This window comes from Notolepis coatsorum (assembly GCF_963971535.1).
Source record: "Notolepis coatsorum genome assembly, chromosome: 3".
NCBI classification, from domain to species: Eukaryota; Metazoa; Chordata; class Actinopteri; order Aulopiformes; family Paralepididae; genus Notolepis; species Notolepis coatsorum.
The window spans coordinates 188,810,345-188,836,441 of NC_140167.1; the positions used below are offsets into that span (position 1 = coordinate 188,810,345).

The 26,097-nt window shown below is 43.4% G+C and overlaps 1 protein-coding gene across 1 annotated transcript in view; it reads right to left on the reverse strand.

The window, feature by feature from the left end:
• fgf14 (fibroblast growth factor 14) overlaps positions 1 to 26,097 on the reverse strand; it is a gene marked incomplete at both ends in the record, with an annotated part of 375,117 nt that overhangs the window by 99,720 nt on the left and 249,300 nt on the right. Inside the window, 1 exon segment of the mRNA XM_084311478.1 lies at positions 23,568 to 23,671. Coding sequence (XP_084167604.1) covers positions 23,568 to 23,671 — 104 coding nt within the window.

The following is a 26,097-nucleotide window of genomic DNA, read 5'->3' on the forward strand; positions in this document are numbered from 1 at the left end:
TAAATACACACTGTGAGTAACGTTCCAAACACAATCCCAAGTGATAGATATCTTCGGTGCAAAATAAACACTGTGAGCGAAGTCCCAAAATACAAATCCAATGTGATAATATCTTCGGTGTGTAAACACACAGTGGGAGATGTTAGGCCAAAATATTATCCCAATGAAACAATCCAAAAAAGGCTAAACGCTGGGTGAGTGACTGTCTGATAAAAAGCTGGAAATCTTCAGTGTTATATAAACACACGAAAAACGGAATTGGATCAAAGACAGTCATAAAAAACTCACCCAGGCGTTGTGCGTAAAGAGCGTTGGAACAGAATGGAGCGAGCGCGTCGCCTCGGGGAAAGGGTGTCCAAGAGGAATGCTTCTTGAATATCCTGGAGGCAAAGCACAGGGAAACAACAGCAGGCAGCAGGAACGGCGAATGCAACAGAAATATCAAAACGATCCAACAAAACTTGAATGGGGAAACGGGGTATAAATAATACGGGAATGCTTAATTGACAAGCAGTGACAGCTGAGGGATGTGATTGATAAGCGTGTGGACGGGGGAGAACCAATCAACGACGTCTCTGGGAAGAAGCGTGTGAATAGGGGAATGAAATGATTAACAGAAAACAAATGGAAAACAAAGCGAGTAGGCTTAAAGGAACAGAGCGAGTAAGTGAGCAAAGGACAAAAACCTCACACTTTCACTCTCTCTCTTTCCTAATTCTCCTCCTCCAAACCGATCGATGCTCTGTTCTTTCCAGTCCCCTGCTTTCTCATTATCTGTCACCAGCACATAATTTATAGGCAGCTCTTGAACCGCCACACCACCATCCCTGCTAAACAACACGTGTGTTCTTTTCCCCCAGCGCCATGTTCATAGAGATGTTAGGAGGGGGGTCTCCCAGATGGTTGCGGCTCAGTGTGAGCTCGCTGCTGGTCGATGGCCTCCATGGTACTGTAGCAGGCCAGTCCACAGGGGGGAGGACAGCGGGGAGACCAGTAGGGGGAGATTAGTAGTCCACCACAGCCTCCACAGGCCTGGGGGGCCAGCACACACACGAGGCCCGAGATTTCTACCGGGAATAAGAAAGTCGTCGCCGCCACTGAGGAGAGAGGCGCACGCGTGGAATCCACTCACACCCAGTTGATTCAGGAGAGAATACCAGAGGCCTGATACAAAATGGCCACATTAATAGCAACAGCGCTGTCCGAATACGCCTCACATCAAACGCAATTACCGTTTTCGACACACAAAAGCCTCTCCACGTGGCTGATCACCGATGTTTCCCCCTCCACAGAGGACATTTGGTTAACCCCGCAGGGTTCAGGGTCAGGTTCCCTGCATGGAGCTTGAGGAAGACCGGTAAGGTCGAAACGTCGCATCTACTGCCTTTTTTGTCTATTAAATCACCTTGGAACTACAAGTGAGTTGCGAGTAGGGATGGGTACCTTTCACATTTAAACCGATACGGTACCGGTACCGGTACCTGTGAATCGATACCGGTACCCAACAGTACCTTTTTTCGGTACTTTAGTCTCAAGACATTTTATTTACCTACCTCAGTCGTAAAAAAAAATATCCAAACTTCAAATAACTACAATTTTGACAGTTTTCGGCTTGCCATTGCTCCGACTGCTTTGTTGTTGAATCAAGTCAAATCCTAGGTAAGCATATATTGTGCGTGTGAACGTTGACATAAAAAAAAAGGTAAAAAAAAGTAAAACATTTTTTTTTTCTTTTTTTTTTTATCTCACTTGAATCAATACTCGGTAGTACCGACGTGTTTCGGTTCAGTACCTCAAAAGTACCGAATTCGGTACCCATCCCTAGTTGCGAGCGCCGCTTTGTTCTTATGTATTACTGTTTTTACAGTTTGGCTCAGCACCAACAAGCGGAGGATGTGTGTTATTTATTTTTTCTGCAGGTTCCCTTCATCCCATGCGTATTCCCTCACTCTCCTCCCAGCGACACGTCTCTCTCGCAGCATCGCTTTAACGGGTCGTCACCAATACGCGTCTCTAAAACCAGTGGTTCAGAAAACAGCTGTGTGCGCCTCTCTCCCCTGACGCCGTAATTACGAATAAACAGGGGAATAAAAGAATGATCGGGGAATGGAGAGAGAGACGTGAGATTAATGGACCTTAAGTTGTTGACCCAAGAAGAGATATAGGACGCGCCACCTGGCGCGCTGTATTTACGAGTTATTGTTCTAGGACCCTGATCCACCGCGACGCCGTCTAACGTTGCAGCGCGGAGGCTGGGGGTTTTCAGGAGGGACTTCCCCGCTTCAGGACGAGTGACTCTGTGCTGCGACGCAGGTTGTATGTATATTTAATGAAGGCGGGTAGAGACACAGCACTCGCTCCTCCTACTGGCTCCTCCTACACTAGACAGTAGGGGGGGAATCAACAGAGGCCGCTCGATAAGATATTATCACGATACTTAAGTCACAATAGTGTGGAATTTCCTTTCAAGGCCTTTTGTTAACACCTCCCCTCCCACCTGTAACCTCCTTTCCTCTCCCCTCACCTGGTCCTACCTCACCCCTGTACCCTCCTTTCCTCTCCTCTCACCTGGTCCTCCCTCCCCCCTGTATCCTCCTTTCCTCTCCCCTCACCTGGTCCTCCCTCACCCCTGTACCCTCCTTTCCCCTCCCCTCACCTGGTCCTCCCTCCCCCTGTATCCTCCTTTCCTCTCCCCTCACCTGGTCCTCCCTCACCCCTGTACCCTCCTTTCCTCTCCCCTCACCTGGTCCTCCTTCATCCCTGTACCCTCCTTTACTCTCCCCTCACCTGGTCATCCGCTTCCTGTACCCTCCTTTCCTCTCCCCTCACCTGGTCATCCGCCCCATGTACCCTCCTTTCCTCTCCCCTCACCTGGCCATCCCTCCTCCACCCCCCGCTTTCCTCCCAGAAAGCTTAAAAGACAAACCCACAGAATGAGGGGGGGTAGCTTGACCCAGTCTCCTGGCCAGATAAATTCAAGTCCTCAACTGAACTTCTAACCTAAATTGTATTACATTAGCCATGTTTTAACAATAAATGTGTATCAACCATGAATACGCGTGTGATTTACCTCTCCGGTTCCACCACAGTTTTTGTTTTGTTTACACTTGTTTACGTACTTGCCTTTCTATTTTATACTTATTACACTATTTTACACTATCTTGTTATTTTATTTAGCACACTCTCAGGAGCAAAACAGAAAAAAGCATTTCATGCAAAAGTATTTCTGTATGACAACTAATAAAGAAACTTGAGTAGTATTGTGATTTTAAACATGTCGTGATATGCTGAGTATTGCGATAACATATATTTGTTATATATTGTGATTTATTGATGATGTCCTCAAATGAGAACTTTTGTCTGTTTTATCTAATAAGATACAGATTCACTTCAATAATTTTCATTGCAGCAAAATGGGATCATCAAGCGGGAAAGACGTTCACGTAGCGATACAATATCAGCACGCAAAATATCACGATACATGCTGTATCAACCCCCCCCCCCCCCAGCCCTACAAGACGCAGGAGAGCTGACACGATAATGTATGCTAATAAAAAACCACACGCTTTCAAAGTAAATTTAGGCGCACTGCCAAGCGATAATAACACTGACCATTAAACAACGCAAACGCCATTAAAACTGTATCAATAAATGTCCATCCCTTCCAACATGCGTGTCCTTGTAGTGACGCACTATGCGACGAGGCGCTCCCCTATTAATAATAACACAGGGTGTGAAGTGGCTTGAGGAGGGTCTATTCATTGCTCCTCTTGGCCCTCGGCCGGCAGTTCAGCGGCCCGGCTCCGACGCCTACTTCCGGCCTTTTCGTTTGTTACCGCGTGAAGCGGCTCTCCTTGCAGCCCCCCCCCCCCCCCCCCCCCCCCGCGCGACCGCCGGCACACCTAACACTGGCCGCTATGTCGGTGCCAGGAGAGGGAGAGCCGCTGTGGAAATAATGAAGCTCCTCCCTCTCCCCGAGCACCGTCACTCTGGAGGAGATCAGCTGAGTAATTAGATACCTCTGAGCCTGGGGAGGGCGGGGAGGGGTGGGGTGTGTGTGGGTGAGGAGGGGGGGGGGGGGGGGGGTGACAGTGCAATGGCCAGCAACTATCCGATCCTCATCGACACTGACTGATGGGCCTGTGTGTGTGACTGTCTGTATCTTGTGTGTGTGTGTGTGTGTGTGTGTGTGTGTGTGTGTGTGTGTGTGTGTGTGTGTGTGTGTGTGTGTGTGTGTGTGTGTGCGTGTGTGTGTGTGTGTGTGTGTGTGTGTGTGTGTGTGTGTGTGTGTGTGTGTGATCGCATGCATGCAGGTGTAATTAAATGTTTACGAATACATTAAGTGCGGACAATAGTTGCTTGACATCATTACGCTAATAGCAAATTTCCTGATAGAATAGTGGCCCATTGTGGTCTATTTGACCACAACACATTGTTGGTACTGTCAAGATAGTTCCTGTAACGTCCGGACCGGGGAAGAGGGGCTTCTGTACATGGACGAGGCATGAGGTTAATTTTCATACACGGCAGATTTGTAATCAACACCAATAAAGCTCGTTCACACACAGCCATCTGTTGGGCACCTATACACACAGGTCTGGTATGTGGTGTGCACACACTCCCACATACACACACCCACACACATGCACTCACCAAACACAGTGAAAATAACGTGCTGCATGTGCTAAACTGTGAGTATTTACCTATTTATACAATATTTATATTTCTCTTTCCATGGTCAAGAAGGTCAAATGCCTATCTGTAGACTGTGAGAGTACAGGAATACAAAGGACGGGAAACACGCATGGATATATTTTGGATGTACACACAAACGTTGATGTGGACCTAATCTTTTGAGTTTTGAGCTCGTATGAAGTATTTTTTTTATCTCTTTTTCTTTTTTCAAAACCAGGTGGACAAAGCGTCAAAGGACAGTTGAAAAGCGGTCAGACAGAACTGCCGCGTCGGAGGCCTGGAGACAAAAAGCCGGGGAACAAAAGGCATCCAGGGGAGGGTGTCTTGAATAGAGAGAACTCCTCACGGCGGCCTGGGAAAAGAGAGCGGCTAAAGGGGAGCGGAATAATGAATAAGAGAGTTGGTGTGGAAACATATCAAACAGCCGAATCACCGGGGACCCTCAGCCTCGGCGTCCTTGAAAGGATCACTCCGTTTCACATCACTGAATCCTGCATGAGCCGCTGTTTTCTATTCCTCCCTCTGCCCTATACCACTGTCTTGATAATAAACAATAATAATACTTATTTGTATAGCGCGTTCCAGAGTACTCAAAGCCCTTTGCAGTAGGGATGTCCGATATTATCGGCCGACCAATATTATCGGCCGATATCGGCAGTCAAATGTGATATCGGAAAATATCGGTATCGGTTTAAAAAAAGAAAAAAACAATAACAATATTTGTTATATATATATCCAGTGAAATTATTAGTTACCTGAAATTATTCAGTTTTTTGGGGGGGGAAACCCTGCATATATCGGTATCGGTTGATATCGGTTGATATCGGTATCGGAAATTAAGAGTTGGACAATATCGGAATATCGGTATCGGTAAAAAAGCCAATATCGAGCATCCCTACTTTGCAGTGAATTAAAAACAAAGTAAATTAAAATCAAGACCGTGATAATAAAACGGGACGGCGACCCTCTGCAGTAGATCTGAGTTGGGTCTAAAAAAAAGAGGAGTTTTAACACTTTCAATGCCGACGACGAGATTTATCGTTAGTTCATGCCCCCCGTTGAGAGCCGGCAACGCTAAATGTATTATTATTATTTTTTTGCGATCTGAATTAATATTTAATCAACCGAGCCTCCCGTTAGTACAGCAGCCTCTCTCTGAGCTCCAATGGGAAAATACCGCCCCCTATCATCTATCCCTGTGTAACTGCACCCCATTCGATTACACTGGTGGGTGTGTGGGGGGGAGCCTCCTCGCTCCACTATGCTGGCGAGGGATCTGATGAACAGGGAAGTAATCGCGAGATGGGAAACAACCTGGAATATATATTTACAGTAGCCAATAATCAATCAATAAACGCGATCGATATTTGGAATGGCGATCAGGAATTGGAATAATCTTTTTGGAGAACATCTGATCTAAGGTAAGGAGTCTATGTTACCAGTTTTAGGATAATCGGAGCTATTTTCACTGAGATAACAGCGTGCCCTGTGTGTGTGTGTGTGTGTGTGTGTGTGTGTGTGTGTGTGTGTGTGTGTGTGCGTTGATCAGGAAATGAGAGAATCGATTTCTCAGCTCGCTTCTATAGCGTGCATAAATACACATATACTATCGATAATCTAGCGTTTATTTGAAAACGATTCATAAATAGGCCGAAACATTTCAACGTTTCTAGTGTATTCGAGAATATTCCAGTACATTTTTGACGGAATCTTTCTATTTTCCTGAAATTTTCGAGAAAACGAGGGCTTTTCGAAATGCTATAAAACGGAAATGAACAGATTAAAAAACAATCCGTTTCGACAATGTTGACTGCAAACAAGTCATTGATAAGTAACGGGCAGATTAGACACATAATTTAAGACATAGATTATGCGTTTTTTAACGCTATCATTGAAGTGGATGCTGGCATCCACCACGTAAAGGACGACACCCCCTGCCGGCTCTGAAAGTGTTAAGGGAGGGATTTAAAAGAGTCCAGATTATCCACGGCTCTGATGCTAGGAGGCGGTTCCGGAGGTGTGGCGCAACGGGAATAAACAGCCTCGGCCTCCCATAGAACATAGAACAGCTAGCGGGGGGGGGGGTTCAGATATGTAATCCGGAGCAGAGTCGTGAAGTGTAGTACTTTATAGGTGATGGAGAGACACCAGCAGTACACCAGTCTAACTACACCAGTCTAACTACACACCCTCAAGACCCCCCGCTATGCATCTTCTAACTACACACCCTCAAGACCCCTCTGCTCTGCATCTTCTAACTAAACACCCTCAAGACCCCTCCGCTCTGCATCTTCTAACTACACACCCTCAAGACCCCTCCGCTCTGCATCTTCTAACTACACACACTCAAGACCCCTCCGCTCTACATCTTCTAACTACACATCCTCAAGACCCCTCTGCTCTACATCTTCTAACTACACACCCTCAAGACCCCTCTGCTCTGCATCTTCTAACTACACACCCTCAAGACCCCTCCGCTCTGCATCTTCTAACTACACACCCTCAAGACCCCTCCGCTCTGCATCTTCTAACTACACCCTCTCAAGATCCCTCTGCTCTACATCTTCTAACTACACATCCTCAAGATCCCTCTGCTCTACATCTTCTAACTACACATCCTCAAGACCGCCATCGACTAAAAACACACTTCTTCAATCAATATATGAAATGGAAAAAAAGAAGAAAAGAAACTAACCTTCGTACTGTATTTGACTATCATGCACTAAATAATCGTCCTCGTCTATATTACTACCTACTATGCCATTATGTCTTTACGACTATACTCAAGACTGTAGCACCCAAGTTCAACACTGTTTGACGAATATTGTTACTTAGCTGCCAGAGTTCTACCCTTCCTGCTGACCTTTTGTACAGAACTTGTAAGTCGCTTTGGATAAAAGTGTCAGCTAAATGACTAAATGTAAATGTGAAATGTATATATGGCCGGTGGAGATGAGTATGGGGGGGGGGGGGGGGGGGGGGGGGGGGTAATGGGGCAGCGGGAAAGGGGTGCATGTCATGAGCCGGGCAGCTGAGTTTTAGCACATGCTTGCAAAACAGTTTCCCCCTGTTCTCAATGATGCCTCCTGAGGGAATGCCAGCTCCGGCTGCCTGAATCGAGCAGTAAAAAGGAAACAGCCCTCGGTGCTCCGTGTTCATGAGGCCGATAATGCGGCCTTTTAAAAGCGAGGTCGAAGTTGCCACTCTGCTCCAGATTGGCTCTCTCAAGGAATTCATTTCTAAAAGGGTCACTCAATTGATGTGCCAAGTCAATTTGACAATCATGAAAAGTAGCACTAACAAGTGCAGGCAGCGGATAAAGAGAGACCGCGGAGAGAGACTCGAGCGGAGAGAGAGGGAGAGCGGGACTGGCTCTGAAGAGGACCAGCCGACCGTGAAATGCACAACCTTTTACACTGGAGGGACGGCAGGAGAGCGCCTTAGTGGAGCTACAAGCCGCGGCGGAGAGAGTTGCATTTGCCGGTGCGTACGTTTCATCATGACTGACGAAAATGAAACTATTCGACGCTTCCTCAGGCTTGGAGGGGTTACGAATGATAGTCTACGGATCAAATTTTTTATTCCAATCCTGCCATTTGCATTAAACCGTTCTATTATAACTTCTACAACGAGCAGGAAAGAAACCCTCGTCTTCTTATTACTATTCAGGAGAAATACCTCATCCCAGGGAACAACCGGATGGAGAAATTAGCCTGGAGTTTATTGGCCTAGATACAATGGGAGTAGATTGAATAGGTGGGCTAGATACAATGGGAGTAGATTGAACAGGTGGGCTAGATACAATGGGAGTAGATTGAACAGGTGAGCTAGATACAATGGGAGTAGATTGAACAGATGGGCTAGCTACAATGGGAGTAGATTGAACAGGTGAGCTAGATACAATGGGAGTAGATTGAACAGGTGGGCGAGCTACAATGGGAGTAGATTGAACGGGTGGGTGAGATACAATGGGAGTAGATTGAACAGGTGGGCTAGATACAATGGGAGTAGATTGAACAGGTGGGCTAGATACAATGGGAGTAGATTGAACAGGTGAGCTAGATACAATGGGAGTAGATTGAACAGATGGGCTAGCTACAATGGGAGTAGATTGAACAGGTGGGCGAGCTACAATGGGAGTAGATTGAACAGGTGGGCGAGCTACAATGGGAGTAGAATGAACGGGTGGGTGAGATACAATGGGAGTAGATTGAACAGGTGGGCGGGATACAATGGGAGTAGATTGAACAGGCGGGCGAGCTACAATGGGAGTAGATTGAACAGGTGGGCGAGCTACAATGGGAGTAGATTGAACAGGTGGGCGAGATGACTGAACTCCTTTATTCCATGGCGGGTCCTTTGTGCCAAGCTGTACAGTCACTTTGATGCTATCTCCGCCACCGGGAGCACAATATGATGCACTACCAGAGGGCCATGACCGGGCCCTTCCATCTCCCTCCTCTTCTTCATCTCATCTGTGGAGCACCACTTATTGTGCGGTAACAGCTTAGGGCGTTTGATTAGTAATCGTGGGAGGAATAACAATGGATTGTATTAAACCCGAGGAGGACGGAAAAACATCTAACACGTTATACTAATGATGTGCCGTATGCGACAATGTTCCTGTACCGTTCCGTACCTTTCTCGCTGACGACTGAATAAAAACCTCCGGGGTTGCGGGTGAAATTTATATATCCGTTATCTTCATTTCTTCCTCTTTTATATGCCGACCCAAGCTCAAAGCGACCGTGCCATTTGTCTCAGCGGCATCTCAGATGTGCACCCGCTGTGTGTGGAAAAGCGGAGGGTGGGGAAGCTCTAACCAGGGAATTCATGATGGGGTTGGGAAGAACAACACTCCGGCATACTTGTACATTTATATAAAATGTGAGCTTCTGCTGGGGAGCCTATAGGAGCCCGCATATAGTTTGTTAAATAGGTCATCTTTTGTTTAATAACGCTTTGAAACGGATGTTCGATGTGAAATGCTGTTTGCTCGTCATCCAAAAAAGTTTAAAATAAATTAAGTTAACAGTTCATGACCAACACTCTGTATTGATTTAGAATTAGCATATGCAGTCTCGCTGAGGACAATCATGGGTTGCACACTGTAGAAAAAATACAGTTTGATTGATTCTCTGCAGATCAGTCTGCATGGAACATTGTGGTCTATGATATTTCATACAGTACGGAACATTGTGGTCTATGATCTTCCATTCAGTGCAGAACATTGTGGTCTATGATCTTTCATACAGTACGGAACATTGTGGTCTATGATCTTTCATACAGTACGGAACATTGTGGTTTATGATCTTCCATTCAGTGTGGAACATTGTGGTCTATGATCTTGCATTCAGTGCGGAACATTGTGGTCTATGATCTTTCATACCGTATGGAACATTGTGGTCTATGATCTTTCATACCGTATGGAACATTGTGGTCTATGATCTTTCATACCGTATGGAACATTGTGGCCTATGATCTTTCATACAGTACGGAACATTGTGGCCTATGATCTTTCATACAGTACGGAACATTGTGGCCTATGATCTTTCATACAGTACGGAACATTGTGGTTTATGATGTTCCATACACACACAGGGATGGTACTGTAGTTCTCTCCACTTTTCTTGAATACTATTGGGCCAAAACACAATCATCAGAGTATAGATTGTAGAATGAAGATGGAACAGACAAACAAACCCTAACAAAGCCAGAGTGGTCGCTGACATGTGTGCACCGAGTGTGTACGTATATATATATCTTATATATTGTAGCCTTGTACTTACTAAGTACAGGGCACTTTTCTAAAACATCTAACAAGTCGCTGCCGGCGGGACAAAACCTCATAACTCCATTTAAATTTATAAATTTTTTTATTATAAATCAACTCCGTAGATCATCCTCCATATGTGTGTGTGGGTTTTACAAAGTTTAAACAATAGGAAGGCATTAAACCAATCATCTGTCTAAACCTCGTAACTCTATTCGCCCTCAAATCTGTGTTCGTTTTTTTCATCTGCTGAAAAGTTGGGTTTTTGGAGTTATGAGGTTTTGTCCCGCCAACAGCGAAGTTGTTGTTGTTGTTGTTGTTGTTGTTGTTTCCCCCCAGCAGTCATCAGGCCCGGCCGTGTCCCTTGTGTGCCTCCACTTCAACACAATCCTTCCAAGGTATTCTCTGCAAACGTAAGTGCACTGACTGTAATCAAATGCACACCTAATAGGCAAGAGAGGTGGCGTGCGAGCGGTAATGACGGGGACGGCTGCTGTCAGGGGAGGACGGGAGCGACTGAAGGAGGGCGAGGAGGAAGAGGAAGAGGAGACGGAGGAGGATGAAGAAGTGTTATGTTGCGGGGCTGCCATTACCGGAGTAGTTCACATGTGGGAGAGGCAGACAGACATGTGAGTGGGTGGCAGGGACCTGATCAGAGCTCCCATTAGCACATGGACGTGCGTAAGTCACACATGGTGCAGGAGAAGGTGACCGGAGGAGCAGGGCTGAGGCTGCCCTGTCAAATGGTTTTCTGCAGAGGGGACAGGTCCACCATGACCCAGACCAGAGAGTCCATTCATCTGACTCCTACTGACCCTCTGCACCAGGAGAGAAATCATACAGGATAGCATTCCCCTATAGGGCTGCGTTACATAATGTACTGTATATGCTGCTTGTATCTATGTAGTACATTATGTATGTATGTATGTATGTATGTATGTATGTATGTATGTATGTATGTATGTATGTATGTATGTATGTATGTATGTATGTATGTATGTATGTACAGTATGTATGTATGTATCCATGTATGTATGTATGTATGTATGTATGTATGTATGTATGTATGTATGTATGTATGTATGTATGTATGTATGTGTGTGTGTGTGTGTGTGTGTGTGTGTGTGTGTGTGTGTGTGTGTGTGTGTGTGTGTGTGTGTGTGTGTGTGTGTGCGTGCGTGCGTGCGTGCGTGCGTGCGTGCGTGCGTGCGTGCGTGCATGTATGTATGTATGTATGTATGTATGTATGTATGTATGTATGTATGTATGTATGTATGTATGTATGTATGTATGTATGTATGTATGTGTATGTATGTATGTATGTATGTATGTATGTATGTATGTATGTATGTATGTATGTATGTATGTATGTATGTATGTATGTATGTATGTATGCATGTATGTATGTATGTATGTATGTATGTATGTATGTATGTATGTATGTATGTATGTATGTATGTATGTATGTATGTTTGTATGCATGTATGTATTTTAGTGATGTTTCTATTCAACTATTCAACACAAGTAGGTACTGTATGAAGGAAGCAAATTTCAAATAATTACTATTTTATTTTTCTAGATTTCCTAGATTTCCTTTAATATCTATTTAGGCCTAGATAGCAAACTCTAATTGGCTTTAAATGCACACACACACACACACACACACACACACACACACACACACACACACACACACACACACACACACACACACACACACACACACACACACATACACACACACACACACACACACGCCCGCGCGCGCGCGCACACACACACGCACACACACACACACACACACACACAGAATGACAGGCACTTTATCCGTCTTGGCACTGCACCTTTTGATAATTGCCTTCCAGAAAGGTTTTGGGTGTAAATAGACAGATGGGCTACATTCACCTTATCTCTCCAGGCAACACGGTGCTGCCAGCTCCTCGCTTTTGTAATCCCACTTCTCAGGTGCGCGTGACACGTAATCTAGGGAGGAAAACATTCTCGAGGCGCGTCAATTTGGAATGAAAGACGGCAGGCCATTTGTTCTTTCCCTTCACTGGAATCTCTGTCACAAGGAGAATGAGCTAGCGAAGTCGTTTCGGCCACATTTATTCGGTTTGGGAACCAAACCACTGTGGAGGAATCCCTTCTGTTTGTTCCAACAATAGCTTAAAAGCCCCCACCCCTCCCCTCTTTTGTCCCCTCACTGAAATGTCCCCTTCTCTCCCCCAGTGTCTCCCAACTGGCCAGGATGAGAGTGCTCCTCCCAGCCAAGCTCATTTCATCTACATGTACCTTGTGTTTCACGTGTGTTTCACTATTAACTCATTGAGCGCCAAAAACTAGTGATATCTCGTTTCTGGTTCCTTTTTTTACATTATTATGATTCTAAACACTCAGACCTGCAATGACGATTGAATCCCGACATGTGGCAGTATCGCCTACCTTATGAACTGCATGGGCCAGTTTAGTGTGGACCGCCACCCACGCCGCAGCAAGAGCTCACTAGGGAGAGCAGCACAGTACAGCCAAGGAGAGAAAGGAGAGAGAGGAGAGAGAAAGCCAACTAACGTTCGACAATGGCGATCGCCTAGAGCGAACTATTGGATATTAGAAGAAGACAAAACGAATTATTCATATATGTATTGATCCTGTTCTGATCGAAGACACTTGGAGCGAGAGTGGAGTGTTGGAGTATAAATAGTGCCTGTCAAATGAGCCATACTATTGTCTCCATAGCTATAATATAGAATATACGATACAAACATCGTGAAAATGGTCAATAACGCTGGCGCCAGGGAGTAAAGATGGAAAAACAGTGTGGCAGTCAATGAGTTAAACCTATATTGGTCATGAAGATCCATCAACAACATAATCGGTGAGTCCCGGTGCCACCACACCACACTAGCGAGCACCTTTACCACAAAGTCCAGCAACTGGAAATAGATCCACTACAGCGAAAGTGGGGGCAGGACAATAGGGTGAACAGGTCTGATCATGGGTCCCAGGCACAAGGGTGCCCCGTGTTGTGCACAGTTGAGTCAATGAACAGACTTGGATTGTGATATAGTCTTTTTGAATCAGGGGCATCGTTACAGGTAAGGAGGGGGAACGCAGTAGGCATGTTCTTCACAAGAAGGTATACATACATACATACATACATACATACATACATACATACATACATACATACATACATACATACATACATACAAACATACATACATACATACATACATACATACATACATACATACATACATACATACATACATACAAACATACATACATACATACATACATACATACATACATACATACATACATACATACATACATACATACATACATACATACATACATACATACATACATACATACATACATACATACACACACAAGCGCAGGTTTAGTATTCCAAATGCTGCTTGTTTTCTTTTGAGAATCTACCTCATCGTCTGTCTCTTTGGAGTGAGAGGACCTCAAATCACAAGAAACAGAATACCACCCGGTTTCATCCGGACACTTTTTCCATTAGCAAAGCACTCTGGCTCTATGTTGCTTTTGTTCAGGCCAATCTCAGTAGACCTTAAAATAATTCCAAGGGGTTATAACTACGTTTTCTTCCTCTAACAGACACACCGGATGTCGAAATGCCCCGAAGCGCCAGGGAAACGCAGCCGGTTCCCTTTCAGCACACACGTTAATCAGTCATACCAGCTCCACAGCCGGCTCTCGAAACCTTCTGTCATAGTTTTGGCATCTGGTCTATTTTCTCCACGAGCGCCTCTAAACGTGATCGGATCACAGGAGCAGAATCTCTTATTGACCGGTGCGGAGAAATGGCTTCTGGAGTGAACGGCCAAGGCTCCTGCTCTTCTGGTGTGAACAGCCAGGGTCTGTCCCTGTGTGTCCCTGGCCTAAACCAGACAGAATGAATCAGTTCTGGACTGACTGGTGTTTAAGTTTATGTAAGTGACTTAGAACAAAGCTAATGGCTTTTAAGTAGGGATGTTCGATATTGGCTTTTTTACCGGTATCCGATATACCGATATTGTCCAACTCTTAATTTCCAATACCGATATCCAGTGGCGTTGCGCAATATGTCGGGGCCCCCCCGCAGATCAGACCATGAGGCCCCGCCCACTCCCCTAAATCAATAATAAAGTGAGAACATTTTGGTTTTCGGTTGCAAAAAGGTGTCCCACGGTCTCCTCTATGGCCGTGAATATTTTCACGCGGATCGGAATCACGGCGCGCCCGTGGGACACTTTTCTGTTTCGGCGAGTTTATTCCACGCTTTCGGCTTTCCTTTTTTAAGCATTTTCGGGGCTACATGTGAATGAGTAAAAGTTGCGGGACGCCCAGATGTACCCACGGTAGAAAGCTCGCGTGGAGCCCATAATAGGCTCACTTAATACAGCGTTTTTAAAATCACGCAAAATGTTCATGGTCGCAAGCCGACCTTTTCCCTCGTTTTCGATGATGGAAGTGATTTAGGAAAAGCTTCGGCACGCCGAGAGGTACCCGTGGATTTAATCTCGCAACTCCGCGCTCTCACGCTCAGCTCTGCGGAGCGACACAAACAATGTAACCGTTTTGATGCATACATGTAACCTGTAGTAGCATACTGGTTATGGCGAATAAAACGTTCTATTCTTCTAACCTGTCTGCGGCTGTAGCGTGGCTGGGGGCCTGGCTGGGCTGTGGACGCGGCGCGGCGGCCGGCCTGGGTGGGGACGTTAGAGTCAGTATACCTTTGCTGCCTGCTGGAACAATAATGTTCTTTTTCGTAGCTTTGTCGTCTCCTGTTCGGCTTTCGCTCTCATCTTGTTTTTCTAAGCACCGCCGCTTGCTTGGATATTTGCGGCATTATTTTTACCGGCGCCTTCCCGCTGTGTTTTGAACGCTGCCAATGAACATTAGTTATCAGCCTAGCCCTATCGCAGGTGAGCAAATCATAGCAGGGAGGGGGGGGGCCCGCCCCGCCCTCTGCGCGAGATGCATCCAGCTGCAGCCCCGCAGACCATACTGGGCTCCACTGTCTGCGCCCTGTTCGCGCGCGTTAGGAAATCTAAGAGGATAGTCTACAGTGGGGGCGGGGCCCCCTAAGCTCCGGGGCCCCCCCACACCCAGCCCCGGTCGCAGCCCCTCATCAATCACCCCGACTAGCCACAGGCCAAGGGGACCGATTAAGCTGTGACACCCGTAGGACACTCAGGACTCGCCAAGGGGGAGCGAATAAAGATGCGACACCAAGGATGCAGAGGTGGGTGTGGCGGGGGCCTCCGCTACGCCACTGCCGATATCAACCGATACCGATATATGCGGGGTTTCCCCCCAAAAAACACAACATTATGCATACTTTTCACAATAAATAAAATAAGAATTTGTTCTTATTTGCTTGCCTGGGTAAATAAAGGTTAAATAAATGTAAAAAAAAAAAAAAAAAAAAATAGTATTATTATTTATTTTTTTACCTACCGATAATTTCCAATATTACATTTGAATGCCAATTGCGGTAGGCCGATAATATCGGACATCCCTACTTTTAAGTCAATGGTCTAAATGGTTTTCATATTTGTTGGTTTTGGTCAAATGGTGTTGATATTTGGTAGCTCCGGATGTGACTTGCTAGGCATATCAAAGCAAAAAATTATAAATGTCTGTCTGTATGTATGTATGTATGTATGTATGTATGTATGTATGTATGTATGTATGTATGTATGTATGTATGTATGTATGTATGTATGTATGTATGTATGTATGTATGTATGTATGTAACGGAACGTAGACCAATCGCAGCCACTCTTATTGTCTGGGACCAAATACGACCACGCCCCATTCCCAGTAAAAAGTGGGAATATCTAGAATGTCTTTTGGGCGACGGTGTTTACGGAAGTGCCTCTCAAGGTGACGCTACACAACACTTTCTGTTGTCAGTAGATGGCAGCATTGGTTTAAAATTAAAAGGTGAAAATGTTGAAAACTACAACAATACATTTCCCAAGAGCGTTAGCACAGGTCACAGGTCACTGGGACAAGTCTATTCTTTGACGCGATCTGAACAGCGGTAAACTATTAATGCGACCTCAGTACAGTGACCGCAAATGGTAAACTAATTATCTTAACAAAAGTGCATCATTAGCATTACGTTTGTTGTCTAAAGGGAAACATAATGGTACAATTTAAGATTTTAAATGTTATCCGCATATAAAGGACAAACAAAACATCGTTAATTTGTAAGAAACCCCAATGAAAACGGCGCAGGGTAAGTAATATTCGCTATTGTTATGAAAATGTGATAGAATCCTATAAAAATGTGGACGCACTTGGTCACTGTGACGTTATGTATGTATGTACAGTACGTACTGTATGTATCAGTTCCATAGGCATAAATTTACATTTTTGGGGCGAGCCTAAATAAATGTGGGTGGGCCAACTTTCCCCAGCTAATATTGATTTATACATACACATTCACATTCACCCATTTACTCACACATTCACTCACACATTCACTCACACATTTACACACCGACGACGGAGGCGACCGTGCAAGGTGCCAACCTGCTCATCTGGAGCAATTAAGGGTTAAGTATCTTGCTCAAGGACACTTCGACACGCCCGGGAATCGCACCGGGAATCCTCTGATTACCGGACGACCGCTCTACCTCCTGAGCCAATCAATCGGTCAGATGCAACAACAACAGAAGCATGTGTGTATGGACAACGCAGCGATAGCAGAATAAAATCCAATTGTATGCCCAACACAAACTATATGTTACCCGATAAACAACAATATTGAAATAGGCAATACTACAGTCAGAACACTGCGTGGTTACAGCAGGCGATGGTGGGGGTTTGAACACTTCAGTTGTTTCATTTTTGTCCACCGATTCAGTCAGTCTCTACTAGAGATCATATCATGAACACGCCGGTGTCTCACACGCCTACTTCTATCCCGACATGCCTACTTCTATCCAGACACGCCTACTTCTATCCATACACGCCTACTTCTATCCAGACACGCCTACTTCTATCCAGACACGCCTACATCTATCCAGACACGCCTACTTCTATCCAGACACGCCTACATCTATCCAGACACACCTACATCTATCCAGACACGCCTACGTCTATCCAGACACGCCTACATCTATCCAGACACGCCTACTTCTATCCAGACATGCCTACTTCTATCCAGACACGCCTACTTATATCCAGACACGCCTACATCTATCCAGACACGCCTACTTCTATCCAGACAGGCCTACTATCTATCCAGACACGCCTACTTCTATCCAGACACACCTACATCTATCCAGACACACCCACTTCTATCCAGACACGCCTACTTCTATCCAGACACGCCTACTATCTATCCAGACACGCCTACTTCTATCCAGACAAGCCTAACTTTATCCAGACACTCCTACTTCTACAGTATGTATGTACTGTTTGTTTGTTTCTTTGTGTGTATGTACACTATATTACATAAACAATATCATTCACTATCACTGCATGGTGCCTTCCCAGTCATCCCACCATAGCCACCATGTCTGCTGGTTGCTACAGTACGTGGAGAAGGAAGGCGTACAGAGAGAGCAGCCTGTAGAGATGACGTCTTCACGCCGCTGTTAAATCCCTCTCATCCTAACGCAGCATGAAGCCTCCATAATGTACTGTATATTATTAATTCCCAATCCCTACAGTGCATTCTCCTTCAACACAATCTATAGGATTCTAGGTCAATCTCTTCCCCAAAGGAAATTCATTTCACGGTTTTACCCAAGCGGCGATTAAGTGTCACGAAATTCCATGGGAACACCGGTGCTTAGGTGGGAGTAGCGTACCTCTGTCCTCCTGGCTGGGTAATGATGACTGGAGATGGGAAAGGGGAATGGCAGTGTGTCTATTCTGCTCTGCATGGAAGTGGGAACATGGGGGGGGATTAAAAGACAGTGATCCTGATGGATATTATTATCTGGGCCAGGAGAACTACTTGGAGCATTCCTCCAACTGATTGATTTGGCTAACTGGGTGAGAGTAGTAGTGTGGAGTGCCAGGGTCAGGAGCGCCATCTGGGCCGTGAGTGAAGCCTTATCACCTCTCTTCTCCGTCTAGCCAGCGGAGAGCTATAGTCAATAAGACCGGCTACGCTTCAGATGTCACCATCTCTGGCCGGACTCCCACTGTACACATTTAACTGACCTAAGAAAATAGAGTTGTCTTACAGAAGAGCTCCTAACAAATGTGATTTTAGTTTTCTGTGCTTTACATCCGCAGTAGACAACGTGGGAGAAATTAGCAAGAGTGAGTTTACCTGCCCAGCTGAAATAGAGCAAGCTCTGCATCACTTTCCAAGCCCATGCACGTGCAAAACAAAGGTTCTCCACAGACTCCCAGAGGCACCAGCAGCAACTCTTCCAGGTCGCCCATCACCGCGCCGTGATCTAGGGCGCGGTAGTCATGCTGATCCGCCCTGTCTGGCCATTTTTTGGTGGAAGGACACCATTTTTTGACACCATATTTGGAAGACCCATCACCACCATCACATCGAGTATTGGTCCGCAGGTCTAAGATGTTTTTCCAGAGATTCTGGTCATATTTTCCACTCAAAAAGCTTGTTTTCAAAAGTACCGCTGTGTACTAATATTTTCACCCAGGCTGCCGTGCGTTAGCTGCTGAGCTAACGCGTGACACAATTGATGTATTTATTTCGCAAATGCAGTGTTTTCAAATAGCCACATTGCTGTATTTAGTGTATTCATTAGTGGGTCATATTCGTATATGTAACATATTTAATTTTATCAACCTAGAATTGACGACAAGGCCTAGCTGCTGGACGCTAGCTCCCATGCTAGCGTTGGCTAACAACATCAGCTGAGAGCCAGGAAGAGCCAGGAAGACCCACGCTACTACTCTACCCAGGAAAGATGCTTCTAGAGCGGCAAAGAGTATGGAGGAAGACAAGGCTCTATGAAGAGAATGGGGTAAGTTTGAAGAAAAATGTTAACACACACATGAACGTTTTATAATTACCATCACAATATGTAAAAAATATATATATATATATATATATTTTTAATCTAATCTAGTTTCATTAATTAATTCATAACTTTTGAACAATAGATGCTATTTCTAATCTGTCAGCTGTATTGCCAACAAGATTGTCTACATTCCATTCATTACACATACATCTAAAATAAGCAAGGAAAGTGCTTGAAAATTTATTTGTATCTTCCAAGTTTAATTTCAACAAGTTCAAGTGCAACTACATATGAACCATAATAATACAAATTATGATGATAATCATACACTTATTTTATATCATTGGAAAGCCCTAGTTGTTAGCTTCAAAATGGTACCAAATATGAGGTACTTTGAAATACCCAGTAACTAATAATATATCACAAACCAATGCAAGATCATGTTCAGGGATTTCCTAAATGGGCCAGTTGAATACAAATAAAATAAAATAATATATATATGTTTACATTATATATTAGGAATGTCCGATATTATCGGCCTACCGATATTGGCATTAAAATGTAATATCGTAAATTATAGGTATCGGTTTAAAAAAGAATAAATTTTATTTTTTTTACATTTATTTAATGAACCTTTATTTACCCAGGCAAGCAAGTAAGAACAAATTCTTATTTTATTTATTGTCAAAAGTATGCATAATGTTGTGTTAATTCCATGACAAATAATGTTAATTACCTGAAATTATTCCGTTTTTTGGGGGGGGGGAAACCCCGCATATATCGGTATCGGTTGATATCGGTATCGGAAATTAAGAGTTGGACAAAATCGGTATATCGGTAAAAAAGCCAATATCGAACATCCTTAACCCTTTCTGCACCAAAAACGAGTTAACTCGTTATTGCCGTCCAATCGTTGAGTGCCAACAACGAGTCAACTCGTTGTTGTGATTTTTATTTATTTTATTCGCTATTTCCATTCATAATTCATCCAGCAAGGCTCTGGGGAACTCTAGCACTGTCTGAGATCGCAACGGCCCGATACCGCCACCTGGTGGTATTTGGCCGATGTTGCACTTACTTTCTGCAGGAAGCATGTACATGGAAGCACAATGCGTCTGTGAATGTCGTCCGGGTGCACTTATCTTGTAACGTGGATCCAGATGAACAGTCGAGTGCATTGAATCGCCTTCGAGATGCAAGAATCAATATGCTTTTGGAGTTTATGGCGTCGGCCAAACGGAAATACGATCTAGCAGATGGCAATCAAATAATTGGAATATTCTTTCTGCAGTCTCATCGGCTAGAGGTAAGAGCAATCTAACGTTAATTCCAGCTTGATTGTCCATTTCTATCATTGCAATCCATCTGATCAACGTATGCAATTGTACTAACAAATGCCGTTATTGACAATCAATTAATCATAAACGACCCCCGCCCCCATTTCCTGCATGGATGATGGAACATAATATATACCGATCATATGCATTTAAAATTTGTATTGTAGCGTGTAGGCTATAGGGAAGAAATTCCAATCGATTAAGTATAATATGCATCGCGGCCTATAACTAGCCTTCTAGGAATGACCCCAGACCACTCTAAAACTATACTTATATTCACCACGGTATGAAATGACAATGTATGAATGGAAAAAATATTACTTTCCCACATCTTGAACGATAGATACCCGATGTCGAATGGGCCATAGTATTGCAGATATAGCTATAATATTTAAATAGTTATAGCCCTGCAAACAAGGTGAGCGACTCCCACCGTTTACAGCGTTGGTGGTAGAGCTATAAGATGCTGATATTGCGTGGCAGATATTGTGTTAATATATATATATATACACACACATACACCTGATTGGCCAACAACAGATCCCTGCATCAATAATCACAGGTTTTTGGCCTGCCAAGTGGTGCTTCCCAGGGTCGCACCGGAAAACTAAGACCATTGTCATGTTCCTTGTCAAAAAGTACACAATGTGCAAATCCACCTGCCAATCAGAGGCTGGGAAATATATTGAATTGAACAGTAAAAGTAAGTGTACAGTAAGTATATTGACAATAAATCATAGAGAAATTAGCCTACAACACCGATGTTGACATTCTGGAGTTTCATTGCAGTTCTTTTTTTTTGTTGCTCCAGCAGATCAGATATTGAGGCTTTAACCCTCTTAGCACTGTAATTATAGTATATTATAGAATTCTGCCCGGATATTTCTTGTATTATTGGCTGTAAAATGGTCAAAGAATGTCCTAGGAGTAAGTGCTTTTGCCCCTTTTTTCATTATTACCTCATCTTTCAATATCTGGCAGTCATTTAAGCGTCTCTCTCCATCTCAGCGAGAACAAATCTGAGCCATCTGATCTTCATAGTGTGATGCGGACAAAAAGATTGATACAGCGCAAACATGATTTGACTGTAATAACATCTCCAGTCGGCGGCAGAAAGGTGTGCATTCCTCTTGATCTATATTTCCATTTCCTCATGGAATGAAAACGCCTGACTCTAGGGGCATCTGCTCCGATAAACAGAAATCTATATGCATTAATCCGTGTTTAATGGGATTTCTAACCTACACTGAGACGCAATTATCCCTTAGCCAAGGTGGTAAATGTCAAAGATATGTTCAGCATCCCTTATTGTAGAAATGAACATTGGATACATACAGTACAGTACATCCTCCCTTGGGCATAATTGATATTATGATTACAATATGATATTAAAGGGAAATGTCTTTGTCCTTGAAATTGCATTATAAAATAATGTGCTCTAAACAAATTAAAATGTCATTAAGCAGATTTTAATCTTACTTAACGCATTATGCCAGTGTGCTTGCATGTTGATTGCACTCTAGTATTGCTCTGGTATGAATTGCTCTAGTATTTATCTGGTATGAATTGCTCTAGTATTTATCTGGTATGAATTGCTCTAGTATTTATCTGGTATGAATTGCTCTAGTATTTATCTGGTATGAATTGCTCTAGTATTTATCTGGTATGAATTGCTCTAGTATTTATCTGGTATGAATTGCTCTAGTATTTATCTGGTATGAATTGCTCTAGTATTGCTCTGGTATGAAATGCTCTAGTATTTATCTGGTATGAATTGCTCTAGTATTTATCTGGTATGAATTGCTCTAGTATTTATCTGGTATGAATTGCTCTAGTATTTATCTGGTATGAATTGCTCTAGTATTGCTCTGGTATGAATTGCTCTAGTATTTATCTGGTATGAATTGATCTAGTATTGCTCTGGTATGAATTGCTCTAGTATGTATCTGGTATGAATTGCTCTAGTATTTATCTGGTATGAATTGCTCTACTATTTATCTGGTATGAATTGCTCTAGTATTTATCTGGTATGAATTGCTCTAGTATTTCTCTGGTATGAATTGCTCTAGTATTGCTCTGGTATGAATTGCTCTAGTATTTATCTGGTATGAATTGCTCTAGTATTGCTCTGGTATGAATTGCTCTAGTATTGCTCTGGTATGAATTGCTCTAGTATTTATCTGGTATGAATTGCTCTAGTATTGCTCTAGTGTGAATTGCTCTAGTATGAATTGCTTTAGTATTGCTCTAGTATGAATTGCTCTAGTATTTTTCTAGTATGAATTGATCTAGTATTGTTCTAGTATGAATCCTCAGATATGTAGTGTAGATATCTGACTGCAACCTATAGCAACAAAAGCCCATAGAGTTCCTTTTTCGAAACTATGTGGTAACTGCAAGATTAAACTTTAGAAAATAATAGAATAGAAAAAATTCAAATAGAATAGAATAGAGTAAAGTACAATAGAATAGAATAGAATGTAATATAATAGAGTAGAAAAGAGTATAATATAATAGAGTATATAATAGTGTAGAGTAAAATTTAGTAGAATAGAGAAGAGTAGAATATAATAGAACAGAGAATAATAGAATAGAGTCGAATAGAATAGAGTAGAGTAGACTAGAAGAGTAAAATAGAATAGAATAGAGTAGATAATAATATAATAGAATACAGTAGAGAATAATAGAATAGAATACAGTAGAGTAGTATAGAATAGAGTAGAGTAGAATAGAGTAGAGAATAATAGAATAGAATAGAATAATAAGGCTTACTGATGTGTACAGATGGCCCTCCCCGTTCATGGCGATGTATAACCCTGTCTTCACGGACTGAATGGCGACAACTCTGAGGCCCACAGGAATAAGGTTGAACAAAGCTGGAAGACACACAAGAACAGGCAAACACAAAAACACACACAAACATACAAATATCATACCACCATACATAGTCAAAGTTACCAGCAACTGTATATGAGTTCCAATGGGACATTATGATATGCATGAATTCCTCATGCAAACGGAGACCTCCTGCCATTGAAAAAGCATCAATAACACAGTGTGCTTTAGTAAACCCCCAGATGGATTCCAGCATGGCTGCTGGCCGTGACTTGCCTAGCATGTCCTGGTCCCCCCCCCCCCACCTAAGAGGTAGCTGCGGTGTAATTGGGGCCACTAGTGGTGCGTGGCAGATTTAATAGCCCCCTTTGTTGTCGTAGCGTGCTCCTTGGGCCTGTTAGATAATGGCTATTGTTTGTACCGGTGAGGAATAACAGCACCGAACTGGCCATGACACTAAGTGCACGTGTACGGCCGACTTAAACACACAGTGTAATGAACTCTGCTGACCTTACAGGTAATTGGTATTGGCGGCTTTGAAGCCCAATGATAGATGAAGGGAGTACTACTGTACGGCCTTAGGGTCCTGGTGGCAGTGGGCCAACTTCACATGTGCTGTGAACAGTAGAGCGCAGTGTACGATAGTTCATGTCTGCGCTCGGCTTCACGGTACCATCGTGATGTAGCTACGGAGTCGTTATTTCAACGCTAGCCGCGGTGAATAACAGCAATAGTGCGCATATGCTATCTGTGCATACCTGTGAAGACAGCGCCTTTTGCGTGTCGTTTCTCTGTTGTTCTCGTGTGCTCCTTTTAATCGGAGGAGACATGTGTCCCGTCCGGTCACGGTGACGAGGGGAAAGTGACACGCCGTAGAGTGTCATGCTAGCGTTAGCGCCAAGCGGCGAAATCAAATTAAGCAGCTATAGCCCGAAGCGCTAGAAGCGATGCCAGGCTAATAATACCCTTTTCTTTCTTCCTAAGCCTACTGTTCTGTGGTCCACTTTCCCTCTAAGAGAAAATGACAGCTTGATGTGATCTTTCCCGGCTGATGCTTTAAAATAATGTGAGTGCGTCGGGATCAGTATACAAATGGGTCTGGAATCATGGATTTAATGAATTGTCAGGCGCTTTTATTGATCTGATGAGTTGATTGCAGGTTGTATCACGTTGCGTAAACCAATGGTACAGCCAGTGTTGGGACTAACGCGTTACAAAGTAACGCGTTACAGAAACGAAGTTACTTTTTGCCGCAACTAGTACTCTAACGCATTACTTTTGAAATTCAGTAACGCTACTTACGTTACTGAATGGTTTGTTAGTTCGTTACTGCGTTCTTTTTATGTAGATTCATAGCGAGCGTCCTTATTTCGCCTGCGTTTGTTTTGTTTACTGTAGACTGAAAGGCGCTATATAAAACGAAGTATTATTATTATTATTATTTCTTTCCGTAGCCTCATTCTGTTTTCGCACTTCTGATTGGCCACTGACGTTCTGAAAGAAATAGGCGCTCTCTACAGTAAACAACAAGAGGACGCTCGCTATGAATCTACATAATAAGAACGCAGTAATAATAACGAACTAACAAACCATTTAGCAACTACTTTAGAGATAATTAATATACAACATGGAAACGAGATAAAGAACATGTTTGAAGGGCTGCTGGAGTCAACTGGACTAACGTTACATCTCGACCACCGCAGACTGGTGACGGTGAGTGCAATGTGTTCACTGAAACTCAAGATCAACGGATTTTGACTGTACGAAATCTGCCAGGGAATCTCATAATACTAATCAAACAATATAAATATAGTCCTTTCATGCACAATTGATATCCTAACTATTCTAACGTTGCAATGCTTTGATAACAACGCTGCAAGATGGTTATGAATGAATTAATGAATGGATGAATGAATGAATGAATGAATGAAAACTTTATTTAACAGATTGCAGAATGGGTACAATACAGTACGGCTCAATACATACAATTGTTAAGGGGATGCAGACCAGAGAAAGACGTTTGTCTTGTTTCCATCAGGGTCCCCCATTTTCAATTCATATAGACATTTATGACATACACAACATACATGACATTTATGGCATAGGGACATATAGGTATTTAGTACTGATACATTTGTGACATAAGCGGTATTCAAATATACAGTACTGTTACCCCTAGATCCTGACAGAGTATATACATATGATGGGGAGGGGACTGTACATTAGGAGGGGGTGGGTGGGTGGGAGAGAAATATACATACAGCGGGGAGGGAATATATAATGAAACGCTCTAGACCACATTGCTTAGCAGAGTTCGGTGATGTGAATGGAAACTGTCAAGTTGATCAACCGATTTTGAGTATATGGGGCATGGGACTTGAGCAATTTATTTTTTTTATTTTTTTTTAAATAACTAAATAGTTACTTTTCACAGTAACTCATTACTTTTGGGTGTAAGTAACTAGTA